The sequence below is a fragment of the Meriones unguiculatus genome, chromosome X (assembly GCF_030254825.1).
Source record: "Meriones unguiculatus strain TT.TT164.6M chromosome X, Bangor_MerUng_6.1, whole genome shotgun sequence".
Lineage (NCBI taxonomy): Eukaryota > Metazoa > Chordata > Mammalia > Rodentia > Muridae > Meriones > Meriones unguiculatus.
Genome location: NC_083369.1, coordinates 42,220,275 through 42,240,091, shown reverse-complemented (window position 1 = coordinate 42,240,091; position 19,817 = coordinate 42,220,275). Strand labels below are relative to the sequence as shown.

The window sequence follows — 19,817 nt, the reverse complement described above, 5'->3', positions numbered from 1 at the left end:
TTATTATTATAACAAAAACAGTGGATGAACACTTAAAAGTCTGGGCATAGCTATATCCACAAATGAAAATATAGGTTATGAGGACAATGACAACTCCATTGACCAAAGACAAGAGGGGCTTTATAGGAAAGCACTGATTAAAGCATTGATAAAGTATTGCATTGATATTCTTCATTCATCTGAAATGGATTTTGATATGCAATACATAGCAGTGTTGTAGTTTTTTTCTGGGAGTGCATACATGAGAGAATGATCACGTGACAAGACAGGTAGCCATGGCAATTCAGGGACTAGGCCCATACTTTTTATAACAACCCATCTAAGGAACTTACCAAGGTCCCATGAAGACTACATTAATGTCTTCCAAGCACAGTATCCCCAATGACCCAACCACCTTCCATTTGATCCTCACTTCTTAGAAGTTCCATTCCATCAACACAACCACATTGTGGACCAAGCTTCCAACACACACAGCTTTGGGGACACACTCAAGCTGTTTCCAAACTATAGTAGATAGATAGGTAGGTACCAGTTCACTCTTTACCTTATAAGTAATTTTCACCCACTAATCTAATATGCCACCCCTTTCATATACTAACATTTAACATACATGTGAAGAAGGTCTTAACTCTGTGCTGTTCTCATCACTTTCTCTGTATTTATATCAGTGTCAACTGTTAGTTCATTCAATCATTTGTTTGTTTATTATATGAGACATGGTCTTATGTTGCCCAGGCTAACCTCAAACACCTTACATAAATGGGCATGGTGGTTCATATCTTTAATCCCAGAACTCAGGAGACAAAAGCAGAAGGATTTCTGTGAGTTCCAGACCAGCCTGGTCTACATATTGAGTTTTGAGACAGACAGTGCTTTGCAGAGAGACCCTCTCTTAAAAACCAAAGGGAGTAAGGTGAAATCTCAGGGTTGTTTTGATTTGCATTTCCCTAATGGCTAGTGAGGTTGAGCATTTCTTTAAGTGCTTGTCTGCCATTCGATATTCCTCTCCAGAGAATTCTCTGTTTAGCTCTGTTCCCCATTTTTTAAGTGGATTATTTGGTTTGCTGCTTTTCAGCTTCTTTAGTTCTTTATATATACTGGATATGAGTCCTCTACCAGATAAAGGGTTGGTGAACATTCTTTCCCAATCTGTAGGCAGTCGCTTTGTTTTGATGATGGTGTCCTTTGCTTTGCAGAAGCTCTTCAGTTTCATGAGGTCCCATTTATTGATTGTTGCTCTTAGAGCCTATGCTGTTGGTGTTCTGTTCAGGAAGTTTTCTCCTGTACCAATGAGTTCTAGGGTACACCCATGAGAATGGCCAAGATAAAAAACTCAAGTGACAACACATGCTGGAGAGGTTGTGGAGAAAGGGGAACCCTTCTCCACTGCTGGTGGGAATGTAAACTTGTACAACCACTCTGGAAATCAATCTGGAACTTTCTCAGACAACTAGGAATAGCGCTTCCTCGAGATCCAGCCATACCACTCCTGGGCATATATCCAAAAGAGGCTCAAGTACACAAAAAGGACATTTGCTCAACCATGTTTGTAGCAGCTTTATTTGTAATAGCCAGAAGCTGGAAACAACCCAGATGCCCCTCAACTGAAGAATGGATGCAGAAATTGTGGTACATCTACACAATGGAGTATTACTCAGCAATGAAAAATAAGGAAATCATGAAATTTGCAGGTAAATGGTGGGATCTGGAAAGGATCATCCTGAGTGAGTTGTCCCAGAAGCAAAAGACACACATGGTATATACTCACTCATATAGACATACAACATAGGACAAACCCACTAAAACCTGTGCATCTAAAGAAACTAAGCAAGAGAGAGGACCCTAACTAAAATGTCCAATCCCCATCCGGAAAGGCAAAGAGGATGGACATCAGAAGAAGAAGAAAACAGGAAACAACCTAGGAACCTACCACAGAGGGCCTCTGAAAGCCTCTGCCCTACAGACTATCAATGCAGATGCTGAGCCTGATGGCCAACTGTTGGGCAGAGTGAAGGGAATTTTGTGTAAGAACTGGGAAATAGTAAGAGCTGGAGAGGACAGGGTCTCCACAAGGAGAGCAACAGAACCAGAAAATTTGAACACAGGGAACTTCCCAGAGACTCATACTCCAACCAAGGACTATTCATAGAGATAACCCAGAACCCCTGCACAGATGTAGCCCAGGGCAGTTCAGAGTCCAATTGGGTTACATAGTAACGTGAAGAGGGACTGCCTCTGACATAATCTGATTGGCCTGCTCTTTGATCACCTCCCCCTGGGGGGGAGCAGCCTTACCAGGCCATAGTAGAGGACAATGCAGCCACTTTTGATGTGAACTGATAGACTAAGATCAGAAAGGAGAGGAGAACCTCCCCTATCAGTGGACTTGGGGAGTGGCATGCATGCAGAGGGAGGAGAGAGGGTGGGATTGAGAGGGGAGGAGGGAGGGGCTTATGGAGGGATGCAGAATGAATAAAGTGTAATTGATGAAAAATAAAAAAAATAAATTAAAAAAAAGAAAACAAAAAAAAAAAAGAAATTGGGGAAAAAAAACCAAAGGGAAAAAGAAAAGAAAAAAAAAAAACTCCTTATGTGGCTAACGTTGGCCTTGAACTCCTGAGCCTTCTGCCTCTACTTCCAACCTGCTAGGATAACAAGCATGTCCTACCACACCTGGCATCACAGCATCTTAACAATATTTTCTCATTATGTTCTGATATCTAGTAGGACAGCCATGCTTCTTGACTTCTTATCTAGAGGTTATTTTGTCATGGATAGAGAACAGGACTTCTATGCCGGCAAATAGACAAAGTTAGACTCCTAACAGTTACCAAGACTTTTTCTCTTTTGTCCACCACTTCACTGTGAACCATTCAGGGTCAAAAGCTGGGCCTAAACCAGGCATGGTGGCACACACTTGTAATCCCAGCAGTCAGGGAGGCAGAGGCCAGTGGATCTCTGTGAGCTGGAGGCAGGCCTGGTCTATAAGCAAGTTCAGGATAGCCAAGGCTACACAGAGAAACCCTGTCTCAAAAAAAAAAAAAAAAAAAAAAAAAAAACTAAAACAACAAAGAAAGTTGGGCCTAGATTTGCACAGGAGATGTCTTTCTCATACTGCACCAGGAAGCTTTGGTGGGGATGCCTATGATCCATCTGTGCTTGGAGTTACAGTAGCTCAATGTCCCACCTATTTCCAGGCAGAATGCAGGATGGTGGGATTCCTCTGAGGACTGTCTAGCTCAGTTGAGTCTAAATGATCAAAAATGGAGAGTAAGGCAGAGGAAGATTACCATAAGCACAACTGAACCTTTCTTCACCTCCAGTCTCCAAGCCTTGTGATTTGGTTATGTCAATTTTGTCACTCAGACTTGAGGTGGTTGTTGTGAGAATACGGATTTCCATCCTTTGCTATCCCACATCAAATGACTTGTGGCATAGCAAATAGTTACTAAGAGCTTATAGGAAGTAGCATCCAATCCCAAGACCTTTCTAGATCCAGTCTTTTCCCTGGTTCTAGGATCCCTAGTTTCTGCAAAGAGAGGATACTTTGAGGTAAGCATAAACAATATCATAAATGTGGGAATTTGGGGCTGAGGGAGAAGACAAAAGGAATTATAGGAAGGACAGAGGAGGTATGTTGATGGTGTGAGAGTTTCTTTTGGGTGATCAGTGATTTTATTGTTTTGTTTTAAAACACTGTCTCATTATGTATCCTGGATGCTCTGGAACTTACTATGCAGAGCATGCTGGTCTTGAACTCACAGCGACCTACCTGCCTCTGCTTCCCAAGTGCTAGAGACAAAAAGCAGATGACCAGGAGTAGGAAACAGAGATAACAAGGAAGAGGACATAAGGAGTAGCAGAGTGTGGGGGATAAAAGGGTTACAGCAGGGGATTGAGAATAGTGAGCAAGAAAAGGCTGGGAGTAGGGAACAGGGTTAAGGAGCAGAGACAAGGAGAAGGAAATGAAGAAGAGCAAAGGAGGTCATGGGGCAGAATGAACAAGGGGCAAACTGACATACCCAAGGGAAATGGATGGTTGCAGGCATGCCATTCAGGGACCAATGTTACCATTTTTTGTCAGTTTTCAAAAAGGCCTTTTATTCTACCCTTGAATGCTTTCCAAGGACTCAGCTTTGAACCTTGCAGAATGCTGCTTCTCAGCCATAAGGGCCTGTGAGGGTAGGCCATGCCCCAAAGGTCAGTAAAGCATGACCTGGTATGCCTTGACTAGAATGTAGATGATACCAAAGACTCCAAAATTCCAACCTCCATAGGTTGGGGACAGCAGGCTAAAATTAGAAGCACAGTAACCTGTGTTGGTAACAGAAATGGAGATGAAATGGAGACTTTTTGTTGGTACAGAGAAAAACCTGAGGGTAAGGCTTCCAGAGAACAGACCAACTGGCTTGCAATGAGAAATTAATTCTTAAAGTAAGGCAGGATTTATGGCAGGTGCCTGGGGATGAGTGTTTGAGAGATAGATTTAGGAGCATCTGGTGTTAGAGAGAGGCTCCCATATTGAGGCAGAGGACCAGTAGACACTTGAGAAGGGGTTCCAATTCCATCTGAAGTTGCTGGAGAGCTCCACAAAAAAACTCAACAAGATATACAAGCTCAATGGAAGATAAGTTGTCCACATCTGGAAGATGTAGCCTAGGCGTTACTTGCATCCTAGGCATTGTTGCCAGCATGAACCAGTTCATCCTTTCTCAGGAGACCAGGTGCAGCTCCTATTGGAACCAGGAACTAGTTTGTAGGGAATGTATCTGGAGCTTTAACCACATCTTAATGACTTTCAACCATTTTTTTCTTTTTTTCTCCTTCTTTTTTTCTTTTTATAAATTCTTTTTCTTTTCTTTTTCTTTTTTTTTGTGATACTAGGTATCAATCTCAGGGACATGTGCTAAGCAAATTATTTACCACTGAGCTACAACCTTATCATTGGTTTTTAGTTTCTGAGACATGATCTCACCACATAGTCCAGACTCACCTGAAACTCCAAATCCAATTCCTCCAGTTTCTTTTTACATTTTGGTTTTTTATTTTAGTGTGTGTGTGTGTGTGTGTGTGTGTGTGTGTGTGTGTGTGTTTATCTGCGAGTGGGTATATGTATATCAGTGCAGGTGCCTAATGGAGCTCCTCAAGGCCAGTGGAGTCAGAGCCTCCTGGAACTAGATTTAGATAAAGGTGGTTCGAGCCACCTGGTCTGTGTGCTAGTACTCAAACCCAGGTCCTCTGGAAGAACAGTATAAGCTCTTAACCACTGAACCATTTTTCCAGCCCCCTGCCTCAACCTCTTAACTGTTAGCATTATAGGCATGTTTCACCCCAACTGACTACAAGTCTTTTTTTTTCTTAAAAAGTATTTATTTTTATTGAAAGTGTGTATTTCAGTGTTTGTATGTGAGATGTATGTACACTTTAGAGGGTATGCATAAATTCCAGAGAAGAGCAATGAGTACCCTCCTCTAGCATTCCCACCTTATTCCTTTTGACATACGGTCTTTTCTGGAAGAAAACTTGGACATCTTGCTCTTCAGCTAGGCTGGCAGTAAGCAAGCCCCAACAATCGTCCTGTCTCTACTCTTTTGGGCTAACATGCCTATTTGTGCAGAATCATGCCTGGCTAGTTATATGGGTGCTAAGATCAGAACTGCAGTCTTCAGTACAGCAAGAGCTCTTAACCACTGGGGCATCTCCATAACCTTCCTGAACATTGAATCACCTGTAAACAATAACAAAAATCCAGGTGTGGTGGTGCATGCATTTAATGATAGCACTTGAGCGATTGTGCTAAGATCAGGAGTGCTAAGCAAGCCTGGGCTGCGTGAGATCCAGTCTCAATAAAACATATCGAAACAAACAACCATACTTAAATTAGATGTAGTGGTGCATACTTATAAGCCTAGCACTCTGGAGAAAAAAGAAGGATTAAGGGTTGGAGGCCAGTTGTGGCTACATAGACACTGTCTTTTCACTTCCTATCCAGGGAGAATTTGTGCTGTAATTATTTTCTTTTGTGGAGCTTTACTATTGATAAAAAAAAAAAAAAAAGCTGTGTCTTACATAAATCAACTTCTCTAGGCTAGTGATGTAACTTAGTGTAGAACACTTGCCAAGTATGTCCCCAGCCCTAGGTTAAATCTCTAGTAAAACATGCACACACAAATTGACTTCCCTCTCTGTCACTGGGTAGTAGAGAGAGATTGTTCACCATATGGGGTATATATTGGGATATGTTCTAGCAGGAGTATTTTCCATCTGGACAAACCTAAGATCAAAAAATGTGTCAGTTGGAGTCAATCAATAGGAAGTATATATGAATAGATACTTTTTTATGAATGGAAGGATCATTAATGAGATAATTATCAATGGTGGTATTTCTGAATGACCAGTTTGGGAGCTTATTGGGGGGCCTGGGGAAAGATATGACAAGGGAAGTTTATCATTCCTACCTGAAATGAATAAATATGCTATTAGGTCAAAATTTGTGAATGGAAAAATTTGCCAACAGAGATTGTGTCATAGACAGACAGTCATGAAAAATATTTGTTAACAGGGAGGTGTTAATAAGTGGATAATTACTAAGAAAGATAGTAGATTGCTACTGGATATTTGTAAATAAAGACATTTGTCTATAGGGAAGAGGTCTGTGAAATAGAAATAAAAGATTATTTCTTAGTGAGGTATTTGCGACAGAGAGGATTGTCTCCATGAGGAGAAGGGACTAATCAAAGGAATAATTTACAAGGACTTGGAGATTTAACTTCTGTAGCCTTGGCAAAGGTAGAGATATATAGAAGTAGGGATTTGTCCAAAATGAAGATTGCACAGTGAGTAACAGTACATTTAGGAGATTTGTTTTTCTCAGTAGTATTTGGGAATATTGACACTTGTCAGAGGAAAGATTTGCACACTAGAAAGTAGCATATAAGTATTACAATAAAAATACTATAAATGAGCATGTTACATTCTGGAAGGAGATTGTCACAATCATGAATTAAGTTTTAACCATGAATTGAGTCTTGTTTCCAGAGTACATTAAATTATTGCTGCTAATTTTATGTATCACTTCCATTGTTTATTATTTATAATATTAAACACAATATAATAATCACTACTGATAATTATCTCTACTGAAGATGCACATTAAATTCTATTTACTATGACTACTACTTGTAAGCACTACATTCCTAGCACTGTTTTAAGCATTGTACATGTTATTTCATTTCATACATCCATTGTCCTTATGAATTAGACATCTTTTATGCCCATTTTGAAGATGCAGGAACTGAAACACAAACTAGCAATTTAATTTCCCCAAGAACGCATGGAAGGAGCAAGATTTGGAACTTCAAGGTTCATGCCTGCCTAGAAATTAGGTCTCACTACACAGCCCTGGCTGACCTGAACTTTTTTATATAGACCAGGCTAGACTGCATATTATAGAGATTCGCCTGCCTCTGCTTCCCTGGTTCTGGGCTTAAGAGCATGTACCACCACACCCTACATGATTTACATGTTTTTACCTAAATTTTTTTGAAGGGTTGGGATTGAAGAGAGATGGCTCAGCATCCAAGAGCACTGGCTGTTCTACCAGAGAACCTAAGTTCAATTCCCAACATCCATATGGTGGTTCACAGCTGGCCAAAACTACAGTCCCAGGCAATTTGATGCCATCTTCTAGATTCCTTGGACACAGAATACATGCAGGCAAAACTACTTACATATAAAATTAAAAACTGAAAACTGAAAAATAAAAAAAGGTATCCAAAAGGTAATGGCTGCACTCTTGCAGGCCACAGGGACTTGACTTCACTAGGGCTCTGAGGGAATAGAGAAAAGACAGACACACAGAAACACAGACACACATACCCAGAAAAACTATGATTGGATGGTCTAGGCTCTCAGATGGAGAAACCACAGCCCTCTTCCCTCCATGTTATAGTTGAACAGGGGGTGGGGCTATTGCATACAGTTGAACAAGGAGACAGTGTTTATGCTATACAGTTAAAGCAAGGAGGCAAGTTTAGCTAATTTTGATAGAAGCAGTCTTTGCAGGGAGCAGTCTTCAGGCCATAAATATGAGAGGTGGCTACAGTGGCCATTTCCTATATAAACTGTTAGCATTTGCACTTAGACTCCTGAGGAAGACTTTGCCATCTCTCTCTCTCTGAGCATCATTCACAGAAGGCTTTGCCACTCCTGTGGGGCTGAGACACTGAAGTCCTGGCAATTCATGCCAATGTTAGCAGCACACATTCCCTCAGAACTTCATTCACTCACAGGAAAAATCTTCATAATCATTTTCCAACCCTTACTACTCTAAAGGGTCTGGGTAAGGACTGTGATGCCCATTTTTTTAAGGGACAAACCAATCCCCAGTCATAAATTGGACTGGATCTCATGCTATGTAAATCATAGAGGGCTGTGACCCTCTGCATGCACTTAATCTCAGCTGTATAGAATTTTTCTCAAAGAGGGTCTCAAATGATCATAGTGACTTTTGAGGATATCCAATGGTTTTTCTATAGAAGTGATGGCAGATGAGGACTTTCAGAAATACAAACACTACCAAGAACTTGTGTCAGGTATCTCAGGGAAATGACTTTGTATGCTGTTTTGAACTCTGCAGCCTGAGGTATTTGTCAGCTCTGTCCATGCTGCATTGGTGCCATTGCAATTGTTACTGGGTGTCCCCCAACAAGACTGCAATGCCTGTGAGTTGATAAAGGGTGTAGAGATGAACCACTCTGGAGATGTTTTCAGGGAACAGCTTCTATTTACTGCATTAAAACGCTATTTATACAGTGGAAGCCTGTGACTATGATTGGTAAGCACATTTACCTCAGACTGGACTGTGAGCACTCATACCATGAGGATATCTATGCAAAAGAAGCACATTAATGGAGACATGGAGAGTACAGACATGTCAACAGGCCAGCTACTTATGCTACCTCAGAATTCAGTGTTTTGACTTCTGGGAATATTTAGGAGGATGGTGTGCCATGCTTCTTACTTAGAAGCACAGTGTGCCAGGTAGGCTGACCACCAGGTCATGCCTGTATTTTCTCCCACATACTGGGTCTGGGTACAGGTCCTACTTGCATGGTGGATGGGTTATAGGAAATGGCCCTCAGTACTAAGTTTTGTCCTCCCCCTGCCAGCCCCTGCTTCCTTCCAAGGGCTAAAATATTTGAGGATTCTAGGGAACAGATTGGTCACATTGTTGTTCAGGAAGCTGGTACTAGAGTTTGGTGACTGGTCAGAGCTGCCAAAATCTTTCAGTCACCTGAAGCAATATCAACAGAATTACCAGGGCCAATACAGGATCTAGACCTCTCCCTTTCACTTATACCCATCAGCACAGTGTTTATGTAGACATTGTTGCTGTAGCAGGCATTCCCCACTCAAGTGAATAAGTACTATGTGCTCAAAATCTGCTTGTTCAAGGATGGGCATAGTGATACCTGCCTGTATCCCCAGGCTTAAGAAGGCTGAGGCAAGAGGATCAAAGTCAGCTTCAGCTACATAACAAGTTCCAGGCTAGTCTGAGCAATATAGGAGATACTGTCTTTTTAAAAAAAAAATTCTGCCCATCCTGATATATAGAGTATATAGAGTATAACTTGGTCCTGCTTGAAAAACCCTAACACCTTTTTTGTTTTGTTTTGTTTTTTTGAGACAGAGTTTCTCTGTGTAGTCCTGACCGTCCTGGACTTCATAAACTCACAGACCAAGCTGGGTTTTTTTTGTTTTGTTTTTTGTTTGTTTGTTTGTTTGTTTTTTGCTAGAGACTAAACCTATGGCTTTATACATGCTAGGCAAGTGTTCTACCGCTAAACTATATTTCTAGCCTCCAAACTCAACATTTTGCATCTTTTTTTATTTCATTGGCTATCAGTGTCTTGAGTTTGTTCCCAGACACTACAGAGAAACAGAACAGTGCTGCTGTGTGATAGTTGTTTATTTCACCATCTAAGAGAAAGAAAGTTGGAGGGAAGGTAAATAGTGTTCAGGCTTCAGCTTCCACCTGGAGGAGGTTTCAGGTCATTGAGGTTCCCAGGGATTGCCAGGTGCACAAGCCTGGATTCCGTGGCAGGCAGGCAAAGTTACGGCTCTGGTAGCCCTTCTCGGAACCCATGAGGATCAGATCTGTCCACAAGCAATGAGTGTCATTCTCCAGTTTGCAAGGGATGGCTGAACAGGGAAACACCTGAAAAAGGGGAGAAAGGCCTATCTCTGAGGACTTCTCCTTCCCCTGTTCCTTCCCCTATATAGAGTGCTCCACTCTCCCTCTGGAGCATGGAGCTTCTGGGAAGGCTTGGTGTTGCCCCATCTGTGTTTAGACCCAAGAACAGCTTCTCCCATTTGGGGAAAAGAAAGCCAGTGTTCTGGAATGGTGAATAAGGAACTGTCACTTTAAGTCACTCAGGCAGGTCTCTGAGGTACTGTCCCACCAGGCAGAGAACTGATAGTATCTGAGAACAGTTGGCATGAGAATAAGCAACAGAGCTCTCAATGAAGGGGTGTGGGTGTTTGGGGGGGGGGGGGTCAGAAGATATTTTGTGCTATCAGGGAAGAGGCTTGAAATAGCCAGATGGTCAACATATCCTTGTGGATTTGGAGACTAGCACTTTGAATTCTTGCAGAATGTGCCTGGGAAGCAAAATCCAATCTCGGAAGATCAAAAACAGAAAGTGGTATTTTCAGTATAGTCACAAAGGAAAGTTAGAGAGACAGAGAAGGTTCAGGGAACAGGCAGTCCCAAGATAACAGAACAATTAGAATTTTCAAAAGTGCAATCCCAGGTTGGGGGCAACGACCAGAGAAATCAAAAATAGTGATTGGGTTTGGGAAGCAGCTATAATGACAAACAATAGCCAGAGGGAAAAAGAAACCATTCTAAGAATTATCTTCAGGAGAACTGGATCCAAGCACTTACTGTGCACACCCCACAGCCAGCGCTATAGGTTTTTGAGAAAGCCTTTTGCTGAGCAGGGTTCAGACTATGCCAAGGAACCAAGAAGCTGCAGGCATTGATGTGCAAATTTCCGTTCCGTAGGCGTCCTGTGAGAGAAGAGAGAAACCAATAGGTTTTGGATTTGGTGGGTGGTGCCCGGAGGGGTCACTTGATTAGCATTAGATTACAGGCCCTCCCACTGCCTTTTCAACAAAGCCTTTAGAGCCTTGCCCTTCTCAGTTGCCAGGAAGCATCTGAGGATGAAGAGGTGTGGCCCAAGGCTAAGGGGCGGGATCTTACCAGCGATCAGAAACTCCTCGCTGGGGTTCTGGAACTTGTGGACATACCCGCAGAGGCTCTCCATAGCTGGAGTGTAGGCGAACCGGAAATCTGTGGCATTCCCCACAACATCAAATCCTTTGAGCATCTGCCCAGGAGTAACAAAAAGTGTATCTTTTACTGATACAATCCTCCCACTCCACACTCTCTTGATTACAGAAAACGTCCATACCAATGAAAGGCTAGATGCTTCTATTTTGAGGGGGAAGAAGAGGTTAGGTACTGCTGTGGAGGTACGAAGGGGAAATACCTTAGTCATCTTGATCTCATAACGCTGGTATAAGGTGGTCTTGTTGGTTTCTGGGGACCCCATGAATTTAGCCTTTATGACTAAGGAAAGGAAGGGGAAAATAAGGAGTCAAATGGGCAGCATGAGCCCATAACAGCAAAGCATATATACAGAATAATTCTAATAGAGACAACACACTTAATGGCTTCCACATCTGTTGATTCATTTATACATTGTCTACTTTTTCAAGCACTGTTTTAAGCCCTTTTCATATATCCATTTGTTGGTTTACTCAACAAATATTTTGGAGTGCCTGACGTATGCCAGCTACTGTTCAGGGTGTTAGGGACACAATAGTGACCCAAACACAGGAATCCATTTCCTTATGGAGCTCACATTCAAGCCAGGAGGAGACAGAATAAAATTAAACACACACACACAATGGGGTTGGGTTTGTAGCTCAGTTGTCCAGTGTTTGCCTAGCATATGAGAGGTTGTAGGTTAAATCCCCAGTACTGGGGAGGGGGGAGGTATTTGGATTATTAGAGGCTATTAAGTGTGATGGAGAATTAGAGTAAGGAGAGGTTTGAAGAATATTCTTTGCTTAACCACAATTTACTCAGGCTTGTTAACCTTCTTCCAAGCTCATCACTGCAGTTTCTCTACAAAATCCAGTTGTAGTGAAATATCATGAAACACCCACCCTCATCTGATTTTTCTCAGTTTGTGATGGGGTCACCAGGTGATTACCTAGGCTAGTTTTCATCAAAGTCCTGGACTGCATGTGGTGGCACAGGCCTGTAATGTCAGCACTGGGAAGGCTGAGTGAGGAGGATCAAAGGTTCAAGGACAACCTGGGTTACATAGTGAGACCTGGTCTCAAAAACAAAAAGTGAGCTTATGGGCTGGAGTTTATGGGCTTAATGGTTAAGAGCAATTACTGTTCTTCTAAAGGATCCAAGTTTGGTTTCCAGCATCCACATAGGGTAGCTCACAACCACTTGTAACTATTCTGGACTTCATGGGCACCCTCACACCACACATGGTACACATACACATAAACAAAAATAGATTTTTTTTAATGGGCTTAGCCTGAATCCTCTTACTCCTTGCCTATGATATTTCTTCTCAGTCTCCCATTAGCCAACCCCTAAACTTTTTCTTGGCCAGAGTTCCTTTTGCCCATGCAATGGAAGAGTTAAGCCCACTCTCCCTGTCTACAAAATCTGATTGCCATGGTCCCGAATGAAGTCTGCCTTTCTGTGCCCTAAGAAGTGCCATTAACAGCATTATTTAACAGGAAATCAGGAGTACTTCATGGCAGGGATTAAAATATAAACAAAGTAGGCAGGCACCTCAGTAAGATGACCTTTGAGGTGTCGTCCAAATGGATAGCTACAGAGAAGCATGTACCTGATAGAGGGAACAGCCACCACAAAGGTGGGCTTAGGCCTAAGGACGTCAGTATGGCCAAATCAGGTCTACAGAATGGTAAATAGAACCATTCTAAGGATAACTGCCATCCTGAGCCCTATTGGATTAAGACAGACAGAAAGGGGACCAGACTCACCTATATCCGAGTTGCAGAAGGCTGTCTGTGGGTGGGGTGGGGCACAGCTACAGGCCTTACTGGAGGCTATCAGTGATAGCAACAAGAGGATGTCAGAGGCAAGAAATGCAAAGGGGGCCATAGTGTTATCTGCTGAGAGAGACAAGGTGTTAGGTGGTTCTCAGGCTAACTGATCTGGCCCAAGGGAGATTAAGGAACTCTTTGGCATGGAGAAGTCTGGGAATCTTAAGGGGAGCTGAGAAACCTGAAGAAGTTTAGGGGCTTAAACAGTTGGGAAGGTTTCAAGGTTTATTAATCTCCAGTCATTTAGGAGACAAAGTGAAGTGGAAGATAATGGAATTGTGGCAGTTGGTGAATAAAGGAGCTGTGACGTTTGAGAATTTAACAGAATTGGGGCTGACATTATAAGGGGAGATTGGGGGTTAGGGCTATTAAGATATAATGAGCTGGAGAAATTAGAGATATTGAGGAATTTAGAGTAGGTTTGGGGTTTTAGGGAACCGGGGGAGGTTGGGTAGTTTAAGAGTCTGGGGGAATTTGGAGATAGTAATGATAGTGCTTGAGGAATTTTAAGGTAGGGGAACTTTTGAAGTTCCAGGAGCTGGACAAAGCAGAGTTTGAAGGCAAGGGAAGTTACAGGACCTGTAGGGATTTGGGGGACAATAAAGAAATTCAGGGGCACTGGCAAGTTGGGAAGTATTTAAGGTATTAAAGGCTTGTGGGTTTGTTTATAGCACTTGGAGATGAATACCAGGGGCATGTGGGAGTCTGGTGAGTGTCTGTCCTGGGACAGTCATTTCAGATCCACTCCCCTTATATCCCCCCTTGGCTGACTAGGGATCCTGATACCAGCAAGCCAAATTGAGCGGTTAGTATGGCAGGGGACTGAATGGGCCTGGGAGCTGCACCAATACAGGCTCCAGGCAAGCCCCAGTTCTTCCAGGATACCTAGCTTCCACTTACCTCTGGTGTCTCTGTAGGAGCCGATCTGCTGCGATGGCGGCAGGGACTGAGCAGTGGAGAATAAATGTCCATGCGAGGGGTGGGGTTGGCAGGGAAGTCACAGCCTCCAGGCTTCCTGGACACATTACTCATCCACCCACCGCTGGAGTTGAAGCCTAGGGGCGGGCCCCAAGGATAGGCCCAAAGATACTCCCTCCTCTGCCAGCCAGCCCACTGCGCCCCTTCCCCCAGCTCCACGTCATGCACATTCCTCCCTGGCGGCCTTGAAGGGCAGAGGAAAGACCGCCAAGCCGCTAAAGCTCTGTGCCTCTCCAGTTTCCCACATCCCCCAAACTTCCTATGGCTGAAGCCAATTAACTTCATTCCCACGCCTTTCGTCTACTGTGTAACAAAATCACAAGAAGGGCTTTCCCAGTAGATCTGGCATTTTGGCGAGGGATGGTAGAAAGGAGACAAATTAAAATGCTGATGAGGGCCATTGAGATGGGAGAAGAGGCACAAATACATAGTGGGGAAATTGATACACTGAGAGTGTCCATGACTTATCCAAAGATGGCAGTTAAATGTGACAGAACTAGGAAGGAACTGAAGTGCAGACAGAGCCTAGGTAGCAACCTTTTCCTAAAACCTTGCTAAGGTTGCACACACCAGTAAGCCTAAAATTTAGAATATTTGAAGACAGCCTTGGCTACAAGGCGCCCTGTCATAAACAGAAACAAAACCAAACAGGCAAAGAACTGGAGAACTTTGTCAGGGTCACAGGACAAAACTGGGATTTAAACCTAGGCTTCTTGACCCTGGGATCTTAACTCAGGCAGGACACAATCTTGGCAAGCAGGGAATGGTGTGGTGAGCATTTGAGGGAAAGGGAGGGGGTGAATGATGGTGAAAGAAGCTAGTGAGTCAGTAGAAAACCCATCCCCACCCCATCCTGCCCTGCCCCTTCCCCCACCAGCTTAGCCCACACCCCTGGTGGGGCTAGGATGCAATAACTACTGCCCACCAGCTTCCTGATGATGCAGGAATATTCCCCGAGGTCTTGTGGAAGGGTTCTGTGGCCTGGTTAACACCCTCAATTAATATAGGGAGGTAGATAATAATAATGGAAATGGCTGTAATCTCGGCAGGCAAGCTGATCCTGAGAGTTTGAGGGTGTGTTCCAGGACAGCTAGGGATACATAGTGAGACCCTGTCACCAAAAAAAAAAAAAAAAAATTGAAAATGGTAGCTGTGACAGCAGCTACTTATTGAGTACTTACTCTATATCATCGCTAAAGCCTTTGTGTAAATTTACTTTAGCTTATTAAATTTTATTAACATAGGTAGATTAGTTCAATAACCACAGCACACAAAAACTTATTGCCAGCACTCAACAGAGTACTTACTGCATTCAAAATGTTGCTTTAAAGGTTTTTTAAAAAAAAAAAAAAACATTTAGTGCGTGTGTGTGTGTGTGTGTGTGTGTGTGTGTGTGTACACCTGTACTTGTGCCATAATATGCTTGTATTGTTCAGAAGACAACTTTCAGTAGCCAATCCTCTCCTCCTCTGTGAGTTCTGGGTTTCAAAGTCCTGTTTTTAGGCATGGAGGCACAATCACCTTTATCTACTAAGCCACATTGCCAGGCCAGGGTTTTTGTTCATTTGTTTGCTATTGTTCTCCTTGTTCCTTAATGTTAAATCAATAACAACAACAACAATAATGGTAACCAACACTTTGACGATTCAGGTTTACTGTATGTGTATACTAAGATTTTCTTTTCTCTGAATAATTGACTTTCTAACATGTCTGTGAGTTACAATTCATATTTTCACTATTTAATGAGAAAACAGAGACAAAAAAAAGGCCAAATGGCCTGTTCAGGAATAATAGTGAAGAAATTACTGTGGTGGGGGGAGGTACAAAGAAAGGGAGAAAGGGAAGGAAACCAAAATGTTCAACCATCTGATTGTGAAAGCGAGAAGTGAGAAAGTAGATGAGACATGGGGCTGAGTAACTAGGTGGCAGGACTGAGGAGTAAAGACAGGGAAAGTTCTATCTTGCCTCTTCTATGACCCTCCTTCTGACGCAAGCTCTTTAACTATGAAATCTGAGTCAGCACAGTTTTGCTAACTGTTTATACTGAAGATTCAGATTATTGTACAGGTTTGAAAAAGGAGTTCAAAGGACATCATAGAGGGGTGTTTGGTCTCTTACTATCCACCAAACTAGATAAATGTGAGGGATCCGATATCATGTGCTGGTGATCCCCACAAAGTATTAAGTGCTTGATCTTGATTATTCCCTTTGTATAGATCAGGAAACTGAGGCCCAGAGAGACAGTACCTACCTGGGATTTTGTATGGCCTTAGGAAGAAGAAAGGCCAAGATGGCAGGCTACAGCTTTCCAGGAAATCCCCAGGCCCCTGTATGCACTTACGACAAGCACACACTTACATGCACCCACAGCACTGTGTTCAAGCTCAGGAAGAGAGGAAGCAAAGCTGGTTTATGAAAAGGACCCAGAAAGCTCAGCAGATGGGAGTAGGTTTGCGTGTGTGTGAACAGCTCTCTGGTGTGTCTGTGCATCTGGGAGTGGCATGTGTCCCTTGATGTGTTCCATGTCTCTTATTGAGAGTCAGGTATGTGTCTGAGTGTGTTGCTTCTGAGAGTTGAAGGTTACAAATATAACTGTGCATGTCTCGTGCTTCCCTGTGTGATGAGTAGATGTTTGCGTGGAAGGTTTTTCTCTGGTTTCTCCCTACACACACACACACACACACACACACACACACGAGAGAGAGAGAGAGAGAGAGAGAGAGAGAGAGAGAGAGAGGGAGGGAGGGAGGGAGAGAGATCTTGGCATTGTTTCCTTGGCCTGATGCCTGGATGACACCCTTACCACAATCCACTTTTCCAAAACCATACCACTCAGCCTTCCCCTTCCCCATGAACCCACTAGTTTGGGAAATGAGGAAGAGAGAAATTGTAGAGGGAAGGAGAGACCTGAAGGTCAAGAAAGAAATTGGAAGTTCAGTCACCCTTAGACTATGGGGTTTCCTGTGCCTTTTGGGAACTGCCACTGCCCCAGAGCTCCTCCAAAAATGCTATCCCTACCCTGTCAGTAGGAGTCAGGGGCACCTCAGGTATGGTGGGGCTAGGGTGCTCCAACCTCATACCCTCTACCTGGCCCAGACCACAGGGAGACTTAACATATCTTTGCCTAACACATACTTGCCTGAATTTATGTCCATGCCAAGGAGTGTTCTCTGTATATTTTATTTTCTGTATGCTTGTATTGTAGTTGTGAAAAAAACATGTTGAATGTCTAGATAACACATTCATGGACCCAGGAATGTGATGAGGTCTGAGTTATAGGAATTTGGCTATGTGAATGCCTAGAAGTGCATTCATTTTCTGTATGTTGTATTAATCCTTCTGTTCATTGTGGATGTGCTAGTATGTGCTGCATATGTCCATTTATTGTGTGCCTCTAGAATTGTGTGTGCTTCTATACTACATGTGTGGCTCTTTCTGTTATGTTGTCTTCTGTTATATAGGTAAGAGCAAGGGGAGGGAGCCCATGTGTGTGCTCCAAGAGTTGTAACAGTGTGGAGCACATGCTGCTCAGGAGTTCTGGCTGTTGTCCCATGCTAAGAGCACCTGGCTGACAGAATGATTACATGAGCTCATTAATTGGATCTCTGTGAAGCCCCAGAACTAAATGTTATTTGAACCTATGGTTGTCTTTCTCAATAGATATGGACACCTCTAGCTTTGACTGAGTAATCTGAATTCTGAAGGTGTGTGTGTGCATGCATGTGTGTATGTGTGTGTGTATAAAGTTAAGACTTACATGCAAGGTTTGGCTGAAGGTCTCATTGCTGCGTGCTAACTACCACACCTTCATACACAGCCTCACTCCAACATCTATTCATTATAAAAACAAACTTTCTCTTTTCTGGGAAGTTCCCTCAACCCTCATCTATAAGGTCTCTGCCTGGGAAAGCAAATATGAAAAGCTTAGGGCTTAGAAAGTGGAGCAATTGACAGGCAAGGCTGTGCAATCAATTCTGGGCTCAAAGTTGCTATGAAACTACTGACTGTTCCACCTGTCTTTAACCAACCCTTTTCTGGGGAAAAAAATGGCAACCAGTATGGCTCACATTCTATGGGTCACCAACTACTGCTCTGACCATGCCTCTTTTGCCTTCATCTTCACCAGCTCAGCAGCACAACATACCCTGTGGTCGTGAAGATGGGCCATGCACACTCTGGGATGGGCAAGGTGAGTCCCAGCAGAGTATACATGCATGTTTATATAGTGCATGTTTGGGCACTGTATGTAGTTAATTGTACATCTGTGTACTCAATACACAATTCCAATTTGATGATGCATTCTGGATGTCTTCATCTAATTGGATTTTGTATTTTCATATTCAGCTGATTTTCAACCCACATTATTCTCATGCAATCAGCTAGTTTTGTATGTCCCGTTACTGTGCTAGTGTACCAAGCATATGGCTGTGTATATATGAGCATCTTTTATGTTCCAGGCTCTTGAGGTCCAGTATGCTTTTCATCCAGCTGATTTTGTCTGTTCTTATGTAGTGAGCAAATTTGTACTTTTTAAGTGTGAGTCTGTCTCAGCTTCTGTGTTTTTATGTATACAACTGAGTTTTTGTGTCTATATTTTTACAGCTCTATTGATATGTAATTCCACACTTCAGTCAACTTCCTTGTTTAAAGTGGATAATTTGGTTTGAGGATGTAAAGTGCTTGCTTCTCATGTGCAAGGCCCTGTGTTTGGACCTCAGCACTTCAAAAAAGAAGTGGGTTTTAGCATATTCGGAGCTGTATACAAACAATTTTATATGTGTGTGAACATGTATGAAACAGGATACCCATAATTATGCATGCTCGAGTGCCTTGGCATATCTACTTTGTATTTGTCTACACATCCCTCCAGATATACCCACTCCTCACTACTGCCTTCATACCATGCAAATACCCACAGGTCAAGGTAGACAATCAACATGACTTCCAGGATATTGCAAGTGTTGTGGCACTGACTAAGACATATGCCACTGCTGAGCCCTTCATTGATGCCAAATATGATGTGCGTGTCCAGAAGATTGGGCAGAACTACAAGGCCTACATGTAAGTGGAGAGACAAAGGCCTTTCAGGGGACCCTACCCCATGCATCTCAGGCCCTACTAAGTCTCTTCCCCTTTCCCCACTAGGAGAACATCAGTGTCAGGGAACTGGAAGACCAACACAGGCTCTGCCATGCTTGAGCAGATTGCCATGTCTGACAGGTGAGAAACATAATTGAGGAGGAAGGGTGGAGTAGAATCATCTAAGCAGAGCAATGACAAGCTGTTCTGCCCCTTGTCTTTGCAGGTACAAGTTGTGGGTAGACACGTGCTCAGAGATTTTTGGGGGACTTGACATCTGCGCAGTGGAAGCATTGCATGGCAAGGATGGAAGGGATCACATTATTGAGGTAGGACTACCCAGGGATTGGTGTGGCACAAGGGAACAGTGGGTGAATGGAAACAACTATCTAAAATGTAAAGCATTTTGTGACTCAATGCTCTCAGTGAATGGTAATATAAGCTATAAAGTACTGTATGAGCTGTTAACATTGCCATCCCTAACTAATGGCAATGTTAAAAACTTGGACATCCTTGATGAATGGCAACACTTGCTAAGATACATATAAAGTGCTCTGTGGCTAGAGATACCTTGGTAAATGGTAAAGCACTTA

The 19,817-nt window shown here is 42.9% G+C and overlaps 2 protein-coding genes across 3 annotated transcripts in view; one reads left to right on the top strand and one right to left on the bottom strand.

The window, feature by feature from the left end:
• The window catches only part of Syn1 (synapsin I), a 67,159-nt gene that overhangs the window by 43,059 nt on the left and 4,283 nt on the right, over positions 1-19,817 (top strand). Inside the window, 4 exon segments of the mRNA XM_060374839.1 lie at positions 18,272-18,334; positions 19,064-19,206; positions 19,291-19,365; positions 19,451-19,553. Of these exon segments, the coding sequence (XP_060230822.1) occupies positions 18,272-18,334; positions 19,064-19,206; positions 19,291-19,365; positions 19,451-19,553 (384 nt within the window).
• Timp1 (TIMP metallopeptidase inhibitor 1) lies at positions 9,953-14,225 on the bottom strand. Of its 2 annotated transcripts, none has more exons than XM_021628415.2 (6): positions 14,068-14,225; positions 13,105-13,236; positions 11,556-11,635; positions 11,267-11,393; positions 10,949-11,073; positions 9,953-10,219 (listed from the first exon to the last, which is right to left on the bottom strand). In XM_021628415.2, the coding sequence occupies exons 2-6, from the start codon at positions 13,223-13,225 to the stop codon at positions 10,049-10,051; spliced, it is 624 nt and encodes a 207-aa protein (XP_021484090.1). In that variant the 5' UTR covers positions 13,226-13,236; positions 14,068-14,225; the 3' UTR covers positions 9,953-10,048. The 2 variants fall into 2 exon arrangements, with proteins under 2 accessions (XP_021484090.1, XP_021484091.1); XM_021628416.2 differs by having other exon boundaries at positions 13,105-13,233.